Below are 18,725 nucleotides of genomic sequence, written 5' to 3'. Positions count from 1 at the left end.
TATGTATGCTAGGCATGTACTCTACTATTGGGCTATATTCTCCTCCAACAGAAAATAATGTTTAACAAGTAAGAGACTGACACGAGATTTGGAGAAAAGAGTAAAAATACCTGTATCTTCCTTATTTTGTCTTTTCAATTTCCGTTGAGCTTCCTCTGCCTAATAAAAAAGAATGTAATTTGGACAGGCAATTAGTAACTCAAACCAACTTAATACCCAAAACTACTGACGTAAATTAACCTTTGTCATATTAACTTCTAAATTTTAGGAGACTTTTATTCTTAGTTTTATAATTCCCTCAAATTGATATCAAGGTTAATTCTGCTCCTCCCCTAAAAGAATCCCCCCACGTGGATTCTTCCTTGATTTAAAATGCAGGGAAAACATGTACCAACCAAAACTAAAAAACTTATTTACATCTGAGCTCTACTTCATGCATCACAAACTAATAAACAAAAACTTTATGTTTAAATTTCATGTCATTTATTGAAAACTTATTTTTAAGAGTAGACTGCTAAAAGTCAAAATTTAACTAGCTAAGAATGATCAGGAAAATTTCATATATCACCATGGAAAAGCAAACTGTTAAGTACTAGCAATTCTGAAATGAGTGTAAAATCGGTTAACTGATTATAATACAGGTTGACAATCTGCCTTCAAAAGCCAATAAAATATGTAAAATTATATATGTGTAGGTATGTATATAATTATACAGACCTTATATAACTATACACAAAATACTCAGGGGAAAACTCCAAATGTTAAGTGGTGGTATTATAAGTAATCTATACTTTCTTTTTTATACCTTTCCATATTTTCCTAATTTCCTACAATAAAAATGTATCCTTTTTCAATCTGTGAAAAGCAATAAAAGTTGTTTAGAAAAAAATAAAACAAAACCAAAAAGACCCCAAGTAATCACTTTCCAGTGCACTTTTAATTTCCCCAATTACCTTGGATTGCTCTGCCCTTGAAAAGTGATAGAAATACAAATTGAACTCTTTGGCACACTCTGGTTTCAGTTCGTACATGCCTCGTCCTGTTAATCCAGGTTTCCTTTAAGGGGAAAAAAATCCTTAAATCTCATATGCTGCTGGTAAATGTAAGCTGAAACTACACTCTGTGGATTCATTTGGTAATCTACAGACAAAGCTTTATGCATCCATTTAATCCATCATGTCCACTCTGAATTTATTCATGCTAGCTAGACATGCTAGATTGACTATGATTCAAACCATCACATGCGACTGTGGCAGGGAAGGTATAGCTTAGTCGTAGAGCATGTTTAGCATGCACGAGGGTCCTGGGTTCAATCCCCAGTACCTCCATTAAATAAACAGCTAAATAAGTAAACAAGTGAACGTGATGGTCATGGTAGTGACAAAAATTTAAAGTCTAACAACAGGAAATAGGTTACACATATTATGACATCTCCAAACAGTTGAACACTATTAAAAGTGATATTAATTTCTGTATTTTGGCGTGGGAAGATGTCTGTGATAAGTTCAACCAAGTGAAAAAAAGTAGGTGTGATTTTAGAGTTTAGAGAACTTTTCTACATTTTTTCTATATTTTCTCTAAAAATATGCACTGTTTTTAAGTCAACAAAAATAAAGACACTGGCATTGCAGTGAGGAACAAAGAAAAAGCAGGATTAAGAAACTGCCTCAAAAACTTTAAGGGGATATACTAGTTTATTGACTGGGTAACCACTGGACACTGAAGAAAGCATTAATTCAGAGGTCACCCCACAACTTAGGTGGCACATTCAAATAGAAACAAAGCACAATGCATTTACTCAGATCTCACGCTCAGGTTAATTTCAATTACCTGAAACTATCAGCTACGAATACCTATTTTGAATACAATGAAAATCCTCATAAAGCTACTTTAAGCTGCTGAGCCTAGGGCTAGATCATAAAAGTGAAATCTAGTCAGAGAAACCTAGTTCAGTATTATATATTTGAAAATGGGTTGTCACGCTCTGAAAACAACAATTTTATTCTCAGTTCCATCAAAGGAAACACTCTTAAGAAAAATTAATGTATAAAATAAAATTGAACATGAAAAAACAGAAAAGTAAACTCACTTGAAATGGGCAACTGCTTCAATTACACTCTCCATGCCAGTTTCTTTGTTCTCCTAAAGGTATAAGAAATAATTAAGTGTGTTTCATGTTAATACTAATCTGCTAGCACTCAGCATTGTGTTTTTATCTCATTAAGCTTCATACAGCAATTCTACAAAGCAGATATATAATTATTCAGATTTTTACAGAAGAGGATTCCATAGTAAACATAGTGATTAATTAATTAATTATTAAGGAAACTTATTTGGTAAGCTAACATTCATTCAGACTAACGTAACTAAAAACAAGTCACTACCATATAGAATAAAGGTGACAGATTTCAAAAGGAATGAAATAAAAACACAAAGTACATACAAATTTAAACAAAATTTATATATTTGCAATATTTTGTGAAATAGCTACACTAATTTCTTACAGTCCCTGATTGAGAACCACTGTTTTAGATATATATAATTCTGTATATAGATGAAATGGTAAACCTGGTATTCTACACAAAATTGGGACCAGTGAGGGTGTAAGGATTATTGGTTGGGGTATAAAGAAAATAAGATTGGTCCTCTGCTGAAGCTGGGGATGGGTTCATTATTTTTTTTCTATTTCTATAGATGTCTGATGTTTTTCAAGTTTGAAATAATACAAAGTCTAAAAGAAGTATTACAATGCAACAAATACATGTAGGATTATTTCCTAATCCCAGAAGGAAAGTTTTGATATATGTTTCAAATTTAGGAAAACATTTTGAAAAGCCTCAATGAAAAAGTCTTTTCCCATCTATAAGTTGGGTTTCTGAAAAGCCCCAGGGCTGAAAAACAGGTGGCTGAGGAACTTAAGATCTTGGAAAGAAAAATAGTTACAATTAACCTATCAATGCCTATGTGAATATTAGTTTACACTCACTAAAATGCGCGAGATGGCTAAGGAGAGTCTTTGGATGCTTCAGAAGGAAAAAATAAAACTCTAGCAAACTTTATTTAGTTTACTCAACACAGTTAAGTAGATATTTCTAGGTTACAAAGCATTATCTCTACCCAAGGCAACTTTGTCCTAAACACTCTATAACAATCCTTCTTTAATGGATATATAAATTCAGTTCTAAGGACCAGATTTACTTTTATTCAGTGTCCTCATCTCTTTCAAGGCTTCACTGTAATGATTCCATTCCTATGCTGCTTTCTACTTCCAGTCCCTAGTATCCTCTTTTTCTAATTATTCCTAATAAGAGTGACTAGAGTTGTACATGTCCTAGAATGACAGTTTTCAGAACTGTGGAAAAGTATAGAGAAGTAAATCTACACATACTAGACTGATAGGTAGGGAAGAATTTCCATAATTTTCTTTTTTAAAAATGTAGGTACTTACATCTTCAGGTAAAGACTTCACCAATTCACTATGGGCCATAGGTTTGATGCTCAATTGATGGATAATCTCCCGCTTAATTTCATCTGCAGTATTTACCTGTCCAACTCCAGGACAAAACCTCTCTCCTGTCAACAATGAATAAGTATATATACACACGTTTAATAATCATTTTGATACAGAATTGTAGGATATATCCTACAATTATTAATATATATATGTGATATATATTTATAATCCAAGCAACACAATGTGTATTTCTTTCTTCCCAATGGGAAACAAGCTAGGGTGAGAGCAGCCCCCAATCATCTTTTGGGTCTCAGATACAACCAATGAGTGCAGGCCTCAGGCAGTGGTCAGAGAACTTTGGCTGATATTTTAAAAGAATGGGATCACGAGGTGGAAAGGGGTCAGATGTAGTAAAGAACTGGTATAGCGGTAGATGTTTCAGCAGCCTAGGGAACTGTTTCATGCCATCTGCCACATAGTAAGAGGCAGGGAGAGCCTTCCTTTGTCCTTCTATCTAGTGGCAAGTGAGATATCACCTTCTGAGACCTCTTTCTGCTATTACCTCCTGACAGCAGCCAGCATTCTCTGCTCTATGGACTGTTGAGTCAAATAGTACAGGAAGTAGGAGAAGGTAAAGTATAAAAGAATAGGAAAGATTAAGGCGACAGGACTGAAAGTACAGGTTATAAGAAAAAAAAAATGTGTCTATTAGCTATTAGCCATAGGTCTCTTTCAACTTGGAATGATCATTATCTGAAAATCAAGAGGACACTTTTGCATCACAAAACCATGGAGGAAAACACAGCTAAGATATAAAGTAACAGAAAATAGCTCCTAAATATCCTTCTCTTGTTTCCTATATTCTCCTGTCCCCTGTTTTATTCCCAACACAATGAATCTTCCAGTTTCTCCTGCTTTAAGTAGTTGTACTCTCTCCTTCCAAAGCATCACAGTGCTGTGACTCCCATCATTACAGAAACCAGAGTGGAGAAAAAAATATTCTAATCTCCTTCTCCCAAAACTGAGAAACCACTGAAACAAAAGAAACAGTACAGATTCTAAACTACTTGCTATCACAAAAGTCAATATAATATATAAATATTCCAAACAATCCAAACTTACCAACAAGCATTATAATGAGGTATAGCATTTCTTCTATTAGAGTGCTGTTTTGCTGAACTAAATCCTGTAACAAGCGAGAGCAGTGGGAGAGATAAAGTTCAGAGATAAGAATAAGAATACTGTATTACTTCAGACAATTAACATAATCAAGAAGAATGAAAGATGCTTCTTTAACAATGTGTTGTGGTCTCATAATACACATTCTTACCTTATGAGAGGCCTCAGAACTAATTTTTTTCCCATAGTCTGGAGTACTGAAAATCTGATAAAGTTCAAAGCGGCTGAGCATTATCATCAGGAAATGATTGGGATCCATCATGGAGACACCTGTCTTTTTTTAAAATGTTTGAGATAAAGGGAAAGAGGAAGGTCAAAAGGGCTACTAAACAATTAGTGAGAGAGATTTTGGTTTGCTCAAAAGAAAGCAGCTTACTTTGTTCATCAATTCCAATAAAAGATGAAAACCAATCATTTAGCCTCAAGCCCTACTTGTGGTAGCTACAAGTGTGGACAGGAATCTGTGCTGGTAAAACAAAACAAAAACTCCCCAAACCCACACATCAGAATAACCACATATTCTTTTCCCTTTTAATGCTTTGAATCAGTTGTATCCCTATGAACTCAGTTCAAAATTTTATGTCAGGGTTCTCTTATCACTGCCAGGTGTATGGACTCTAAGAGAAATGTGGTATGGCAATAAAACTTCTAGTATTTTTTAAATACATCATATTAAATTCTTATCAAGAACTTGAAATAATTTTTAGTGATAAAAGCTATACTGACTGAAATGACAGCTTTTAAATATTAAATTATCCTACAATTCCATTTGTATAGATTCTAAATTAACTTGAATATTAACTTATTTTGAACCAATAATTTTTTGGGGAAATTTACATTTTGTAACTTTTTCTAATTTCCAAATCCATTCAGCATAATATGGAAACACTGCTTTGTGACAAACATTGTACTATGTACAATGGACGAAAAAAGGAACAAGATAGAGTTGCCAGGATTTAGTATAGGGATGAAGAGGAAATAGGCAACTACAGTCCAGAGTTATGAATGATATGGTGGGGATAAGTATCATGCTGTTGGCCTGGCCAAAAGGGATATATAGCCATGTTTTAATGTGTCAGGGAAGGCTTCCTGGAGAAAGTGACACTAAACTAACCACTAAGACATGCAGGAAAACAAGATAAACAGGCAAATAGAAAAGGACAGGGATAGGGTAGGCAATCTAGGGAGCAAAAGAAATAAACATGCAGATTTTAAGACTTAAGGGAGTATGACAAATTCAGGGTGTTTTAACACAGTTAAATACTGAAGGCCTTGAAAATCAATTTAAGGGATTTGGGTCTTTAATCAGAGGACCAGGAAACTAGATGGAAATGTTCTACAGGCTGTTAGCCATATAACTTTGGAGCTTAGTAAGTAGGGTTAGGCCGGAGTTACAGATCTGAGAGTGATTATAAGTGATTGGGTTCTGTGGAAATAACAAGAATAAAAACTCCTCACAACCTTTAAATTTAATGCTTGTAATTCATTACCTGAAGCATTACTATATCCTTGTCAAACATTTCACGTCTGCATTTCACATTGTGGTAGTAATAAATCTAAAAAAAAAAAAAGTAATTATATTGGGTAAATAGGTTTTTATTTGTGCAGTTCCCTCCCCTTTCCATTCATCCAAAAGTCACATATCTTTTGTGCATGTAAGCATGAACACACAAATGCCCATACACAATGTGGTTTCCCCAGCAGTTAATATTATCTTAGTAGAGATTAATTAGAAATTTCTAGATTATAGTAGTCACTCTATGGTTCATATTTTCAAGCCAACTTTTTGGATCTCCTAACAAAGTTATTTCAGTGAGGTTTATAGTTACCAAAAATGGGGGAAAATCCTATACCAAGCCTTGGTGAGGATTAAAAATTAAAACCTCAATTTTAGAGCTATACTAATAGAACTTTTATCTTTTAACACAATTTAAGTAGGTGCAATTTAGATTTTTACTATGTTTTTTAAACTATCCAACTTTGTCCTAAAAATGATTTCAAGTGAAAATTAAGTTCATTTCTACTTTTGATATTGTTTCTTAACAAAATATGAATAAAAATTCTAATAAATTTTTTGGTTTAATACTACATTTATCTTGTCAAACAGTTTTAATATATATGACTTTCAATGATGTAAGTATGTTGAAATGATAACCTTCATTGAAGCTAAGGAATGAAGTGAAAACTTTTCATAGAATTAAAAAACACTTACCTGGTTTACTAGAGAGAACCCATTTCTTCTCCACATTCCTGCATGTACTTGGGCACATAAAACAAGACATCTAAGAGGGTGTTCTATCAACATGGGTGGGCTAAGTTCACTCTGTGTATACAAAAAAATACAAAAATCTCAACTCTGTGAAGACTGGTTTATATGGATAGATGCTTTACATAAAACACAAATGAAAATTATTTGAAGGTATGTTTATGTGATGGTTAATTTTATACGTCAACCTGGTTGGGCCATGGTATCCAATTTTTGTGTGTGTATGTGTGGCTATGGTACCCAATTTTTGATTAACACCGGTCTAGATGTTGCTGTGAAGGGGATTTTGTAGATGTAATCAATATTCAAATTAGTAGACTTTGAGTAAAGCAGATTACTCTCCATGATGTAGGTGGGCCTCATCCAATAAGCTGAAGGTCTTAAGAGAAAAGACTGAGGTTTCCTCAAGAATGAAGAAATTCTGCTTCTGAATTGCTTTTGGACTTCAGACTGTAACATCAACTCAGCCTACCAAGCTGCCCTGCAGGCTTATTTCAGGCTTGCCAAGACCCATAACTATCTGAGCCAATTCCCTAAAATAAATCAATCTCTTTTTCTACACACACACACACACACACACACTCTCTCTCCCTCTCCTTCTCCCTCTCTCTCTCTCTCTCTCTCGGCTCTGTTTCTTTGGAGAACCCTAACAGTTTGTTTCAAAGTGATTTCAAGTACAAGGAACATATGAGGTATTTACTTTTATTTATTTATTTATTATTGAAGTATAGTTGATGTACAGTATTGTTAGTTTCAGGTGTACTACATAATGATTTGATATTTGCATACATTATGAAATGACTACCGCAATAAGTCTAGTAACTATTTGTTTCCATGCAAAATTATTACAATATTACTGACCATATTTCTTATGCTGTATATTATATTCCCATGACTTACTTATTATATAACTGAAGGTTTATAATAAATATTTACTTTTAAACGTTAGTACTACTTACTAGAGGTAGGAGCTCTGGAAATTTATATGCCACTTCACTTTTGCTTAACAATACATGCAAACCTGCATGGAGAACAAATAAAAAAGTATTTCTATAAGTGAAAGTCATTTAGACAAAAAAAAATATTCATTTAACTTTACACCTAACCTTTTCTGTTTCTCTTTGAGAACTTATGTTACAAATCAAGATATAAAATGAACTGCCTCCATAAAGGTTTTCAATTGTTATGCTCATGAACCTCTGTATTAAAGGCACCCTGAGAACTAGAGTCTTAATTACATGTCCCAACATAAACTGACGATTTTTATAGAAATAAATGTCAGACATACAAACACAGCAAAAGCAGATAAATAACTATCAAAGCAATTTATACATTATACTAACTTTAAGAGTCATATTTCACACGAAGTTTGTTCCCATTTAAAGTATAGGAGCAAGAGAGCCTTCTGGCAACTGAACAGAGAAACTGGCTGTGGAATTCATGGTTTGCACTGATCCTGACCTTAGAATTCAGTTCCCCAGAATGTCCTGAACTGCAAAGGGCTCTTTTATAGCTCAACCTTAGTTAATTCTGTTAGCGAAGAATTAATTGTCCCGTTTATGTTGCTGTCTAAACAAAGAATGCATTTTTCAATCTTATCAATAGATGTTGGCCACTTAGTCAAGCCTGGTCTGAGGCTTTCCTCATTCAAGATGAGACACATTATGAATCCCATTCTGATAATCTGTACTCAACAGCTGCCACTCAAGCTCCATTATTACAGACTCCAAGTTGAAGGGCTTTGTGTGTATTTACTTAGCTATCCAACTAGATTAAAAGCATTCAGGCCAAGATTTGTCAAAGTGAGACAGAATGCCCAAAGTGTACACTGAGAAGATTTGAGGGAGGTAAAGACCTAGGCAAAATAAGTACATTTTTAGAGTACTGACTGTTTTCCCTGTACATAATTATCAGCATCAGCTTTCTCCCAGATTTTCAAAGGCAGAAAAGATTAGTGGCTGAGTTGGAGACAGGACTCACTTTCCTGCATTCTAGGTGAATACTTTCCCACACTACCATGCCATCACTTGCCTGTCCTGAGGATCAACGGTTCAGTGTGCTCCAAGCACTTACAAAAACAAAACTTGGCCTGAACAAGTTATAGAAATAAGAGATTTCTGCCTATAATCACAATTTCATTCCAGGTACTTTTTTGTTGTTCTACTTGTTTACTACTAAAGTTACCTTAAGTCATCACAATTTCAGTAACAATCCGAAAGACTGTCGGAATGCTAGGGTCTATGGGCAGGATGTGGTAACGCTGAGAACAATGGGGAGAAAAAAAGCCTTCAGAAATGAAAGAGGGATGTTACTACTTATCCCACGGACATTAAAAGGATAAGAGAGGAGTCCTATAAACAACTCTGTGTCTACAAACTAGTAACTTAGATGAAATAGACCAATTTCTTAAAAAACACAAACTACCAAAACTCATACAAGGAGAAATAGATAACCAGAACTGGCCTCTATCTACTAAAGATATTTAATCAATGATTAATAACCTACCAAAAAAGATAAAGCATCAGGTCCATTTGGTTTCGCTGGTGAATTCTACCAAACATTTAAGGAAGAAATGATACCAACTCTCCACAGTCTCTGACTCTTACACACAAAGCACTTTCACATCTTAGTAAATGTGTTACTGAGCCACACATTTAAGATAAATTATAAGTTCTACATAAGTAAAAGTATCTACCTTTATAACTTCTATTCTCTGAATTAAAAATGGAACCAAAGGGAACAGTACGTGAGCAGGCTAAGAATTTCTACAATCAAGAAACATGGAAGCTGCAGAGTCTGCAGAGATGGACAAGTGCATATTCAGAGTTTCTGGCTGCTGCAATGTAGAAACTTCAAATATTCTACCAAGTGTAAATGGCTTGTAAATCAACTACTTACATTAAAAAAACCTATCACCCCAATTTAGGACTTACTCTGACTTGCTGATTAAAAACGTTACCAATAAATAAGAAGGAAACAGCTCAGAGAGAGGGGAAATCTAGGGTGGTTTCAATTTATTAGCAGTGACTTCAGTGATATACTGATCTGAATCATAACACCGCCAACTTTGAATCAGGATTGAGTAAAACAATAAAACTTGTGGTATCTGTAGTTAAGAAGTCTGAAGAAGCACTATGATACAGTCATTATAAACATGGTTTCTGGTGCCAGATTACCTCAAAATTCCTATTCTCTTTCCTGTCGCATGACACTGAGCCCCCTCCACGTCTCAGTCTTTCCATTTGTGAAGTGAACTTAACAATATCTACCTCACAGGCTGTGATAATATATAAGTTAATGGATGTAAAACTCTCAGAATAGCGGGAAGGCTATAACTCAGTGGTAGAGTGCCTACTTAGCATGCGCGAGGTCCTGGGTTCAATCCCCAGTGCCTCCATTAAAATAAATAAGTAAATAAACAAACCTAATTACTTCCCCCTCCAAAACAAAAACACCAAAAATAAGTACGATTTTTAAAAACTCTCAAAATATTGCATAGTAGGTATTCAATAAATATTAACCACAAACAATTTAAAAGACAGTTTCAGAGTTCTTTTTTGGCGAGAAATGCTTTACCTGCAAGTAAGCGAGAAACTGGGAGATGAATGCTAACTTTTTCTTTGGAAACACAGTATCTGATAGTTTCCACTGAATGTCCACAAATGCTTAATGTGACTGGCTGTTCACCATCAGTAAAACCACCATGACATTGCATCAATACAGCAAGGCATTTCTTGTAAGCTTCAATTAATACTTTTTCCTAAAAAAGAGGGTTTTCTGTATGTTATTCAAAGGTTGGGTTTCTACAACATTAAATAAGCCCCTCAAATTCAACAATGTAGTGTAAGTACCTCAAATATTAATATAGGTAAAATCAAACTCAATCTTCCCTTCCCAACTTGGTCCTTCTTCCAGGGTCCTGTCTCAGAGAATGACATCTCTATAGAGCTGTGGAAATCTAGAAGTTATTCCAATATCTTTTTTCCCTCATTCCCCATTTTTTTTTAAATTGAGGGATAGCTGACATAATATTGTATTTGTTAGAGGTGTGCAACATAGTGACTCAAAATTTTTATAGATTATATTTATAGTTATTATACAATATTGGCTATATTCCCTGTGCTGTACAATTCATTCTTGTAGCTTCCTAATTTTATACATAGCGGTTTGTGCCTCTTAATCCTCTACCCTCAGGTTTGTCCCTCCCCTCTTCCCACTGGTAACCATTAGTTGGTTCTCTGTATCTGTGAATCTGTTTCTGTTTTGTTATATTTACTAGTTTGTTTTATTTTTTAGATTCTATATATAAGTGATAACATACAGTATTTGTCTTTCTCTGTCTGGCTTATTTCACTTAGCATAATATCCGCCAAGTCCATCCATGTTGTTGCAAACAGCAAAATTTCATTTTTTATGGCTGAGGTATACATATACACACACATGTATGTATATACCACATCTTCTTTATCCATTTGTCTATTGATGGACACTTAGGCTGCTTCCATATCTTGACAATTGTAAATAATGCTGCTATGAACAACTGGGGTGCATGAATCTTTCTGAATTAGTGTTTTCACTTTCTTCAGATATATACACCCAGGAGTGAAACTGCTGATCCTATGGAAGTTCTATTTTCAGTTTTTTGAGGACCCTCCATACTGTTTGCCACAGTGGTTGTACCAACTTCCATTACCACCAACAGTGTACAAAGGTTCCTTTTCTCCACATCCTTGCCAACATTTGTTGTTTGTGGTCTTTTTGGTGATAGCCATTCTGACAGGCAGGAGGTGATATCTCATTGTGGTTTTGATTTGTATGTCTCTGAAGATTAGCAAAGTTGAGTATCTTTTCATGTGCCTTTGGTCACCCATATGTCTTCTTTGGAAAAATGTCCATTTAGGTTTTTCTACCCACTTTTTAATTGGGTTGTTTGTTTATTTGATATCGAGTAGTATGATCTGTTTATATATTTTAGATAGTAACCCCTTATTGGTCATATCATTTGCAAATATTTTCTCCCATTTAGGAGGTTATCTTTTTGTTTTGTCGATGGTTTCCTTTGCTATGCACAAAAGCTTTTAAGTTTAATTAGGTCCCATTTGTTTGTTTTTGCTTTTGTTTCTTTTGCCTTAAGAGACAGATCCAAAAAAACACTGCTATGATTTACATCAAAGAGTGTTCTGTCTATATTTTCTTCTAGGAGTTTTATGGTTTCCAGTCTTACATTTAGGTCTTTAATCCAATTTAAGTATATTTTTGTTTATGGCACGAGGAAATGTTCCAATTTCATTCTTTTACATGTAGCTGTCCAGTTTTCACAAAATCACTTACCAACGAGACTTTTTCCACTGTATACTCTTGCCTCCTTTGCTGTAGATTAACTGACCATAAGTGTGTGGGTTTATTTTTAGGCTCTATTTTCCTCATCCCCCATTGTCCAATTTATTACTGAGATGACAATTTCATCTTCTAAATTTCCCTCAAACCTGGCCACTGATTATCTCCGGTAACTCAAAGGAAAGCCATCATCTCTCTACTAAATTCCCTGCTTCTACTCTTGCCCCTCTCCATCCATTCTCCACACACAGTAATTTTTAAAAACATATAAATTGGATCATGTCACTTTTCTGCCTGGTAGTCTCTAATGGAGTCCCACTTCAATTAGAATAAAATTCAAAGGCCCTGCAAAGTCAGACACCTGTTCACTTCTCTACCTTCAACCTCTGCTCCAACCAGAGCTCTCTCACAGCTCCTGGAACAACTGTACTCTTTCTCATCAGAGAGCATGATGCAGCAGTTCCTTAGTCAGGAATATTACTTACTCTTTGATCAGATACATAGTTCAGATCTCATGGAAGCCTTTTCTGACCTCCCAACTTACACAGGCTCTCATCTAGACTTTATTGCCAAAGGAAGGCCAAAATAATTTTAGGACACAGGACGAATGTACCAATAGTAAAATTTCATTTTTGGATTAATTTATAAACTGTTTTTATATGCTCAAAATCTAGATGGGATTATGGGGGAAAAAAAGGAGAGAGTAACATTAAGAGAAGAGAGAGTATGGATTATATCCTCCTCTATTTGATGATTTTCCAAGTTTTTTCCAAGGCTTCAGAATTTTACCTTTTATTGAATGTATACGTAAAAGAGGAAAATATCTGTTTTATGAGCATATCACCACTATCCTCTCCAAACCACCTCACATTTTACTTAGGAGTCTGTTTATCTCTGCCTCTCCTCCATTGATCTCCCATTCTCTACCCCAGAAGAGACTCACGTCTAAAGCACACCAGTCCTGCATCATTGAAATGACATGTGTTAATTTCATTTGTAGCGTGAAGGCTGCTTCCCACTCTGGTTCCATTTCAATATGCTGTCCTACTTGACGTGTAATTGGATCCATTCCCTTAAAAGAAGTGAAAAGATTTTAAATAAATTAAAATCACATTTGTTCTTTCACACTGAAACTTAAGAAATAATGTAGAATATATACTGATTATAAAAACATATAAAGTAAAATTTTTAACTGGAATTTTTGAGTAGTATGAGAAGTCCAACTTCTTAAATTACACGTCTATACAACATTCTCTAACGTTTTATAAATTAAAAATCCCAGTATAGAACAAATTATTTTAGAGGCAATCATCTACATGTTTTAAACATTAAAAATATATACTTTACTGCAATAATCCTTCAAATCCCTTTTTAGCTCCATCATTTTAGAAAAAATTGCTAGAAGAAACCTGACTGGCTTTTAAAATGTTACTAATTTATAAATATATTTTATAATACACTAAAATATAATTTTTATATTTATTTGTAATCTGCAACTAAAATTTTTCATGGAGATTGAAAGAAAGCAAAACAAAAAAAACATAAACAGCTTTTAATACTAAAGAATGTAACTTTTCAGAAATTAGCCTAAGTATCCTGGCGTATCAGAACTGATTAAATACTAGAAAATACAGGATACTTGAAGTATTCAAAATGACCAAGGCAGGCATTGTTTCTATAGATACAAGAAAAAACACACAAATATTATAATAAACATTGATGAACCACCACCGATCACAGGAATTAGAATATTTCCTAAAAATGATACATTAACTTTGCTTATTCCTTTCTTAAGAAAGCTATAAGGCTATCAAAGAAATCGTAACGATACTGCTCAGATTTTTTTAAATGTCATTTATCTTTATAAAGATAAAACTGCTTAACTTTACCAGTTTTTTCTGCTTCTAGACTCTATTTTCCATACAGGTGTCTCCAAAAAGAAAATTAAATAGAGAGAGGGGAAAGTTCTATACTGTATTATATAAATGTGATATCAATTAGAAAAAAAAATGGAAACATTAAAAAAAACCCGCAAACATTACTGTTTCCTAAATAAATAGCTTGACAATACTTTCACATAAGCGTATTAAAAAACCAAAAAACCAAAAACCTTTCAATCCTCAAAGAAAGAACATTAATGGTAACCAAAAGAATAACCAAATACAAAAGAATAGTAGATGCCAGAACCTCTGCTGGGACCTCATTCATTCCACACCTTTCTAAGAGTTTTCAATTAAGAGGAGCTTCTTGGTCCAAATTGAAGCCATCCAATTTATTCTTTTGGAAATGTGCCCAAAATGAAAAAAGATGGCATAGACAGAAAGGTGTATAGCTCAATGAACCAAAAAAGGAGGAAGGTGAATGCTTTCCTTTTAAAATGTGTCAGTTTATATATACCTGCATACATTTGAGTAATTCCAAAAAGGCATCAAATCCTTCTAGGAACTTCTGTCTCAGATCATCTGACCATTCCGTTGGTTTGCTAATTAACACATACCTGAACAAGATAAAAACAGTAATGAATATAGGAATAAACACTGACATTTTACAAATTGCAACTGGTTTAATAACTAAACAAAAGCTTACTTGAGATCTAAAATAAGGCTCTGAACTCTCTTAAACTTAAAGGCTTGTGAAGCAGTATATCGTTCAAACTGAAATCTGCCCTGGGCATCTCGATGTCTCAAATGATCCATAAAGGTCTTAATGATAATGGTCATCAGGTTTTCTTCTACAATGAGCATCCGAGCCTACAACAAAGTGTATCAGAGTATACGGTAACCAAAAGCTATTTACCAGAAAGCTTAAAAAAAAAAAAAGTCACCAACATTGGTTAGCTCTTTTAGTTTAGACCTTTCAACACAGCTATATAACATCATAAATGCATTATTGTGTATTTCTGAATAACAATTACTTACTCCAATTGCCACGTGTATGAAGCAACAATTATATCACGAAGAAAGATGCCAGAATGTAAGGAGACAGATCCAAGGCTCATTATTCAAAGACAATTCAGGGTGGGGGATCTGAACCAGGCTGCAAATTTTCCTTAACTGAGACATTTAGACACCTATAATGGTACGGTATAATTATTCTAGGATCCACAGGCTTATATCACAGATTCTGTAGAATTCAGTATGAAACGAGATTTCCTCTTAATCTTAGTTGAAATTTATTTTTTGTTTTTCTTTCCATGTACAGAAATACATATATATATATTTGAATAAGCAAATACACTTAAATGATGCAAAAAACAGGTAAAAAGTTAAATCTCCTAGCTCCCAATGTTCCCCTTGTGAAGGCAATCTCTGTTAGCAGTATTCTTGTGTATAGTTTCAGACATGGTATACGTGTATATAATATATACATGTATGCATATGTACACACATACATACATTTATTATACATGAATAAATGTTATTAAGTAGATATAAGTATGGATATGTATAATGATTTTTTTCCTTCCAAAGGATAACATAAACACTGTTCTGCATTTGGTTTTTTCACTTCATATATTTTAGAGATTGTCTCCTATCAGTTCATATAAATTCCCTCATTCTTTTTAACTATCATCAGTATTCTTTTATGCCATACTTTATTAGCCAGGACCTTACTGGTGACACATTGGAGGTTTTCCCAGTCTTGTGCTATTTATCACAAAAGATGCTGCAACAAATATCTATACTATACAGTTGCAAGGATATTTATAAAATAATTTCCTAGAAGCGTCATTACTGGGTTAAAGTGTATATACATTATAAATCTTGACTAGTATCACCAAACTGTCCCCTCAAAGAAGACAAAATAATGCAGAAGAGAGACTCTAAGAATACAGTAAAGCTGTATTCTAATGTAGAGGTTAAGTTCTAAGATCATCAGATAAAGAGAAAATCTATATATTTAAACGTACCTGTGAAAAACTCTTAAATCTTATCCCATTGCCAGAACTTAGGCCCCTAGAAGCTCAAAAGCCAATAGGATCAATTTATGTTCATTTTCCTAGACAGTGAAGTCTCAGTTCAGGTTTGAAGGAGGGGAGGTGTTGACAGGCTAAGTACAAGAGTTTTCCTTCTTGTTTGCTGTATTAGTTAATTTTGAGGAAATTAAATGAGTGCAATCACTGGCCTAAGGAAAAAACTTTGGTCTCAGGAGAAAAGCTTTTGCAATTTCATCATTAAGCATAATGTTTGTTTTGGATTTTCACTTTTTGTTTTGTTTCTAGGTACTCTATCAGATTAAAGAAATTCATTCCTATTTCATTTGCTATGAATTTAAATCATTAATTCAGGAAAAAAAGCATCTCATATGATATTTTTTCTCCTTTTTGTCTGTTAATAAATTGAATTGTGCCATTGATTTTTTTTTCTCAAATGTTATACTACTCTTGCATTAAGGAAATAAACCAAACTTGGGTGTGATGTATTACCCTTTTTCTGTATTGCTTAATTCAATTTGTATAACCTTATTTATGACACAGATTAGATGGTAATTTTCTTTTTTTTAATTGTTGGGTTTTGGTATCAAGATTATAGAGGATGTAAATACATTGACAAGTATATTCTCTTTCTCTGTTTTCTGGAAAAAGTTATGTAATATAGGCATTATTTCTTTCTTAAACATTTGGAAGAATTCCCCAGGGTAGCCTTTGGGCCTGGGGATTTCTTTGTAAGATCTTTATAATAATTAAATCTATGTTTTTTCTTAGGAATTCGTTCATTTCATCCAAATTTCCAATTACATTGATTTAATTTGGTCCTAATACTGCCTTGTTTTCTAATATCTATAAGATCTGTAGTTCTTTGTGATCCTTTTTAAGTTAAAATTCTTCTATTTTTTAAAAATTAAGACTTTCCAGAGATCTATCCTCCACCCCTTTTTTGTTTTTCTCAATGAAAAAAAGTTTTGGTACTTTTTTTTCTACATTTACTTTGTTTACCTAAGTACTTGTATTACAATGGCCCTTCAGGTCTGGCACTATCAAAATCCACCTTCCTCCCATTCCCAAACTCAATGTCCCCATGGACCATTCTCCTCCTCACTCAGTCTAGCAACACTAGCCTGTTTTGAGTTCTTTCTTCCAAAATGTCCAAAGCACAATGATGTCAGAACTTTTGGACTTAGTGTTCTCTCTGCCCAGGAGGCTCTTCCATCAGTTGGTCACATCACTTACTCTCTTCCTTCCTTCAGGGCTCTGTTTAAACAATAACTCTCTGAGGGGCTTTTTCTGATAATGTATAAAATATGACCCTTCCACTATCACTCTCTAGCCCCTTAACCTGCTTTCCTACTTTATAGCACTTATCAATGTTTATTTATAATAAACAGTATTATATATCTGTCTCTCCCCAATTAGACTATAAATTCCAAGGGAACAGGGATTTTTCTCTGTTTTGCTTACTGCTATATTTATCTACAGAGCCCCAAACAGTACCTTAATTAATAAAAGTACCCAATAAATATGGTTTGAATAAATGAATAGCATATGCTCTTTGTCTAGTGTTTCTAACTAAAGGAGTCAGAGAAGAAACAAACATAAAAAGGTGAAATATCAGAAAAAAAAATTATTTGCAGATTACTAGAAATTCCAAGGAATCAACACAAAATATTAGAAAAAAATGTTAAGAAAACCAGATAGATACAAGATGGATATATAAAAATCAGTAGTTTTCTTACATGTTAGTCATAGTGAGATTAAAAATATGAATGATTTACTACAGTATCAAACATATAAAACACAAAGACTTAATTAAAAATGTGTAAGACCGGGGGGGGGGGGGGAGTGAATGAAGGGCCGCAAATGGCAAAATATCCTTCTTTCTTATGTGTGAGTTGTATTCCATTACATACATATGCTACATATTTTTTATCTATTCATCTTTTGATGTGCACTTAGGATGCTTCCGTATCTTGGCAATTATAAATAATGTTGCTGTTAATAGCAGGGTATGTATCTATTTGAATTAATTATTATTTCGTGGTTAGCTTTATTCCTTTGATAACTATGTAAGTTAAAAAAGCTAAATCTCTAAATGTTCTTGGAAACAATGAACAGTACATATATGTAAATTAAAAAGTATGTGCAGTATATTGTGTATACGTATTTACATGCAATATATTGTATATGTGCAGTCAAATCGTAACAATTCTACCTAATAAAACTGAAAACTGAAAAAAAAATCAATATTCACCTGATCCCAAATAAATCACTACGTTTTAAAATATGGGAAAAAAAATGCTGTAAGACCCATCACAAGAGAACTATGAAGCTTTTACTAAGAACATAAAAGAGGACACATTATGTTCCTAGATGGAGATATTCAATATTGCAAAGATATTGATTCTTCCCAAATTATCTATAAATACAATGTACCTTTTCAGTCAAAAATCCTGATGTGTTTTGGATATTGACAAACTGATTTTAGTTCTTCTTAAAAGATAAAAGGACCTAGAATAATTAAGAAATTTTTGGAAAAGAATAATGAAAGGAGA

At 33.7% G+C, this 18,725-nt stretch overlaps 1 protein-coding gene across 8 annotated transcripts in view; it reads right to left on the bottom strand.

The window, feature by feature from the left end:
* Positions 1-18,725, bottom strand: part of UBR2 (ubiquitin protein ligase E3 component n-recognin 2) — a 94,909-nt gene that overhangs the window by 31,809 nt on the left and 44,375 nt on the right. For 6 of the 8 annotated variants that reach the window (XM_031434683.2, XM_064476498.1, XM_064476497.1 and 3 more), the window contains exons 12-24: positions 14,823-14,986; positions 14,634-14,733; positions 13,180-13,308; positions 10,476-10,659; positions 7,859-7,920; positions 6,846-6,956; positions 6,124-6,189; positions 4,785-4,907; positions 4,577-4,640; positions 3,449-3,573; positions 2,090-2,142; positions 954-1,056; positions 111-159 (exon numbers count right to left, since the gene is read on the bottom strand). In XM_031434683.2, coding sequence (XP_031290543.1) covers positions 111-159; positions 954-1,056; positions 2,090-2,142; positions 3,449-3,573; positions 4,577-4,640; positions 4,785-4,907; positions 6,124-6,189; positions 6,846-6,956; positions 7,859-7,920; positions 10,476-10,659; positions 13,180-13,308; positions 14,634-14,733; positions 14,823-14,986 — 1,333 coding nt within the window. Of the gene's footprint in view, positions 1-110; positions 160-953; positions 1,057-2,089; positions 2,143-3,448; positions 3,574-4,576; positions 4,641-4,784; positions 4,908-6,123; positions 6,190-6,845; positions 6,957-7,858; positions 7,921-10,475; positions 10,660-13,179; positions 13,309-14,633; positions 14,734-14,822; positions 14,987-15,159; positions 15,307-18,725 lie in introns of those variants that run through there. The other 2 variants (XR_004131177.2, XM_031434684.2) reach the window with 2 other exon arrangements.

This window comes from Camelus dromedarius, chromosome 19 (genome assembly GCF_036321535.1).
Source record: "Camelus dromedarius isolate mCamDro1 chromosome 19, mCamDro1.pat, whole genome shotgun sequence".
Taxonomy (NCBI): Eukaryota; Metazoa; Chordata; class Mammalia; order Artiodactyla; family Camelidae; genus Camelus; species Camelus dromedarius.
The sequence above is the reverse complement of the archived record's forward strand: the minus strand, read 5'-3'. Positions and strand labels throughout refer to the sequence as shown.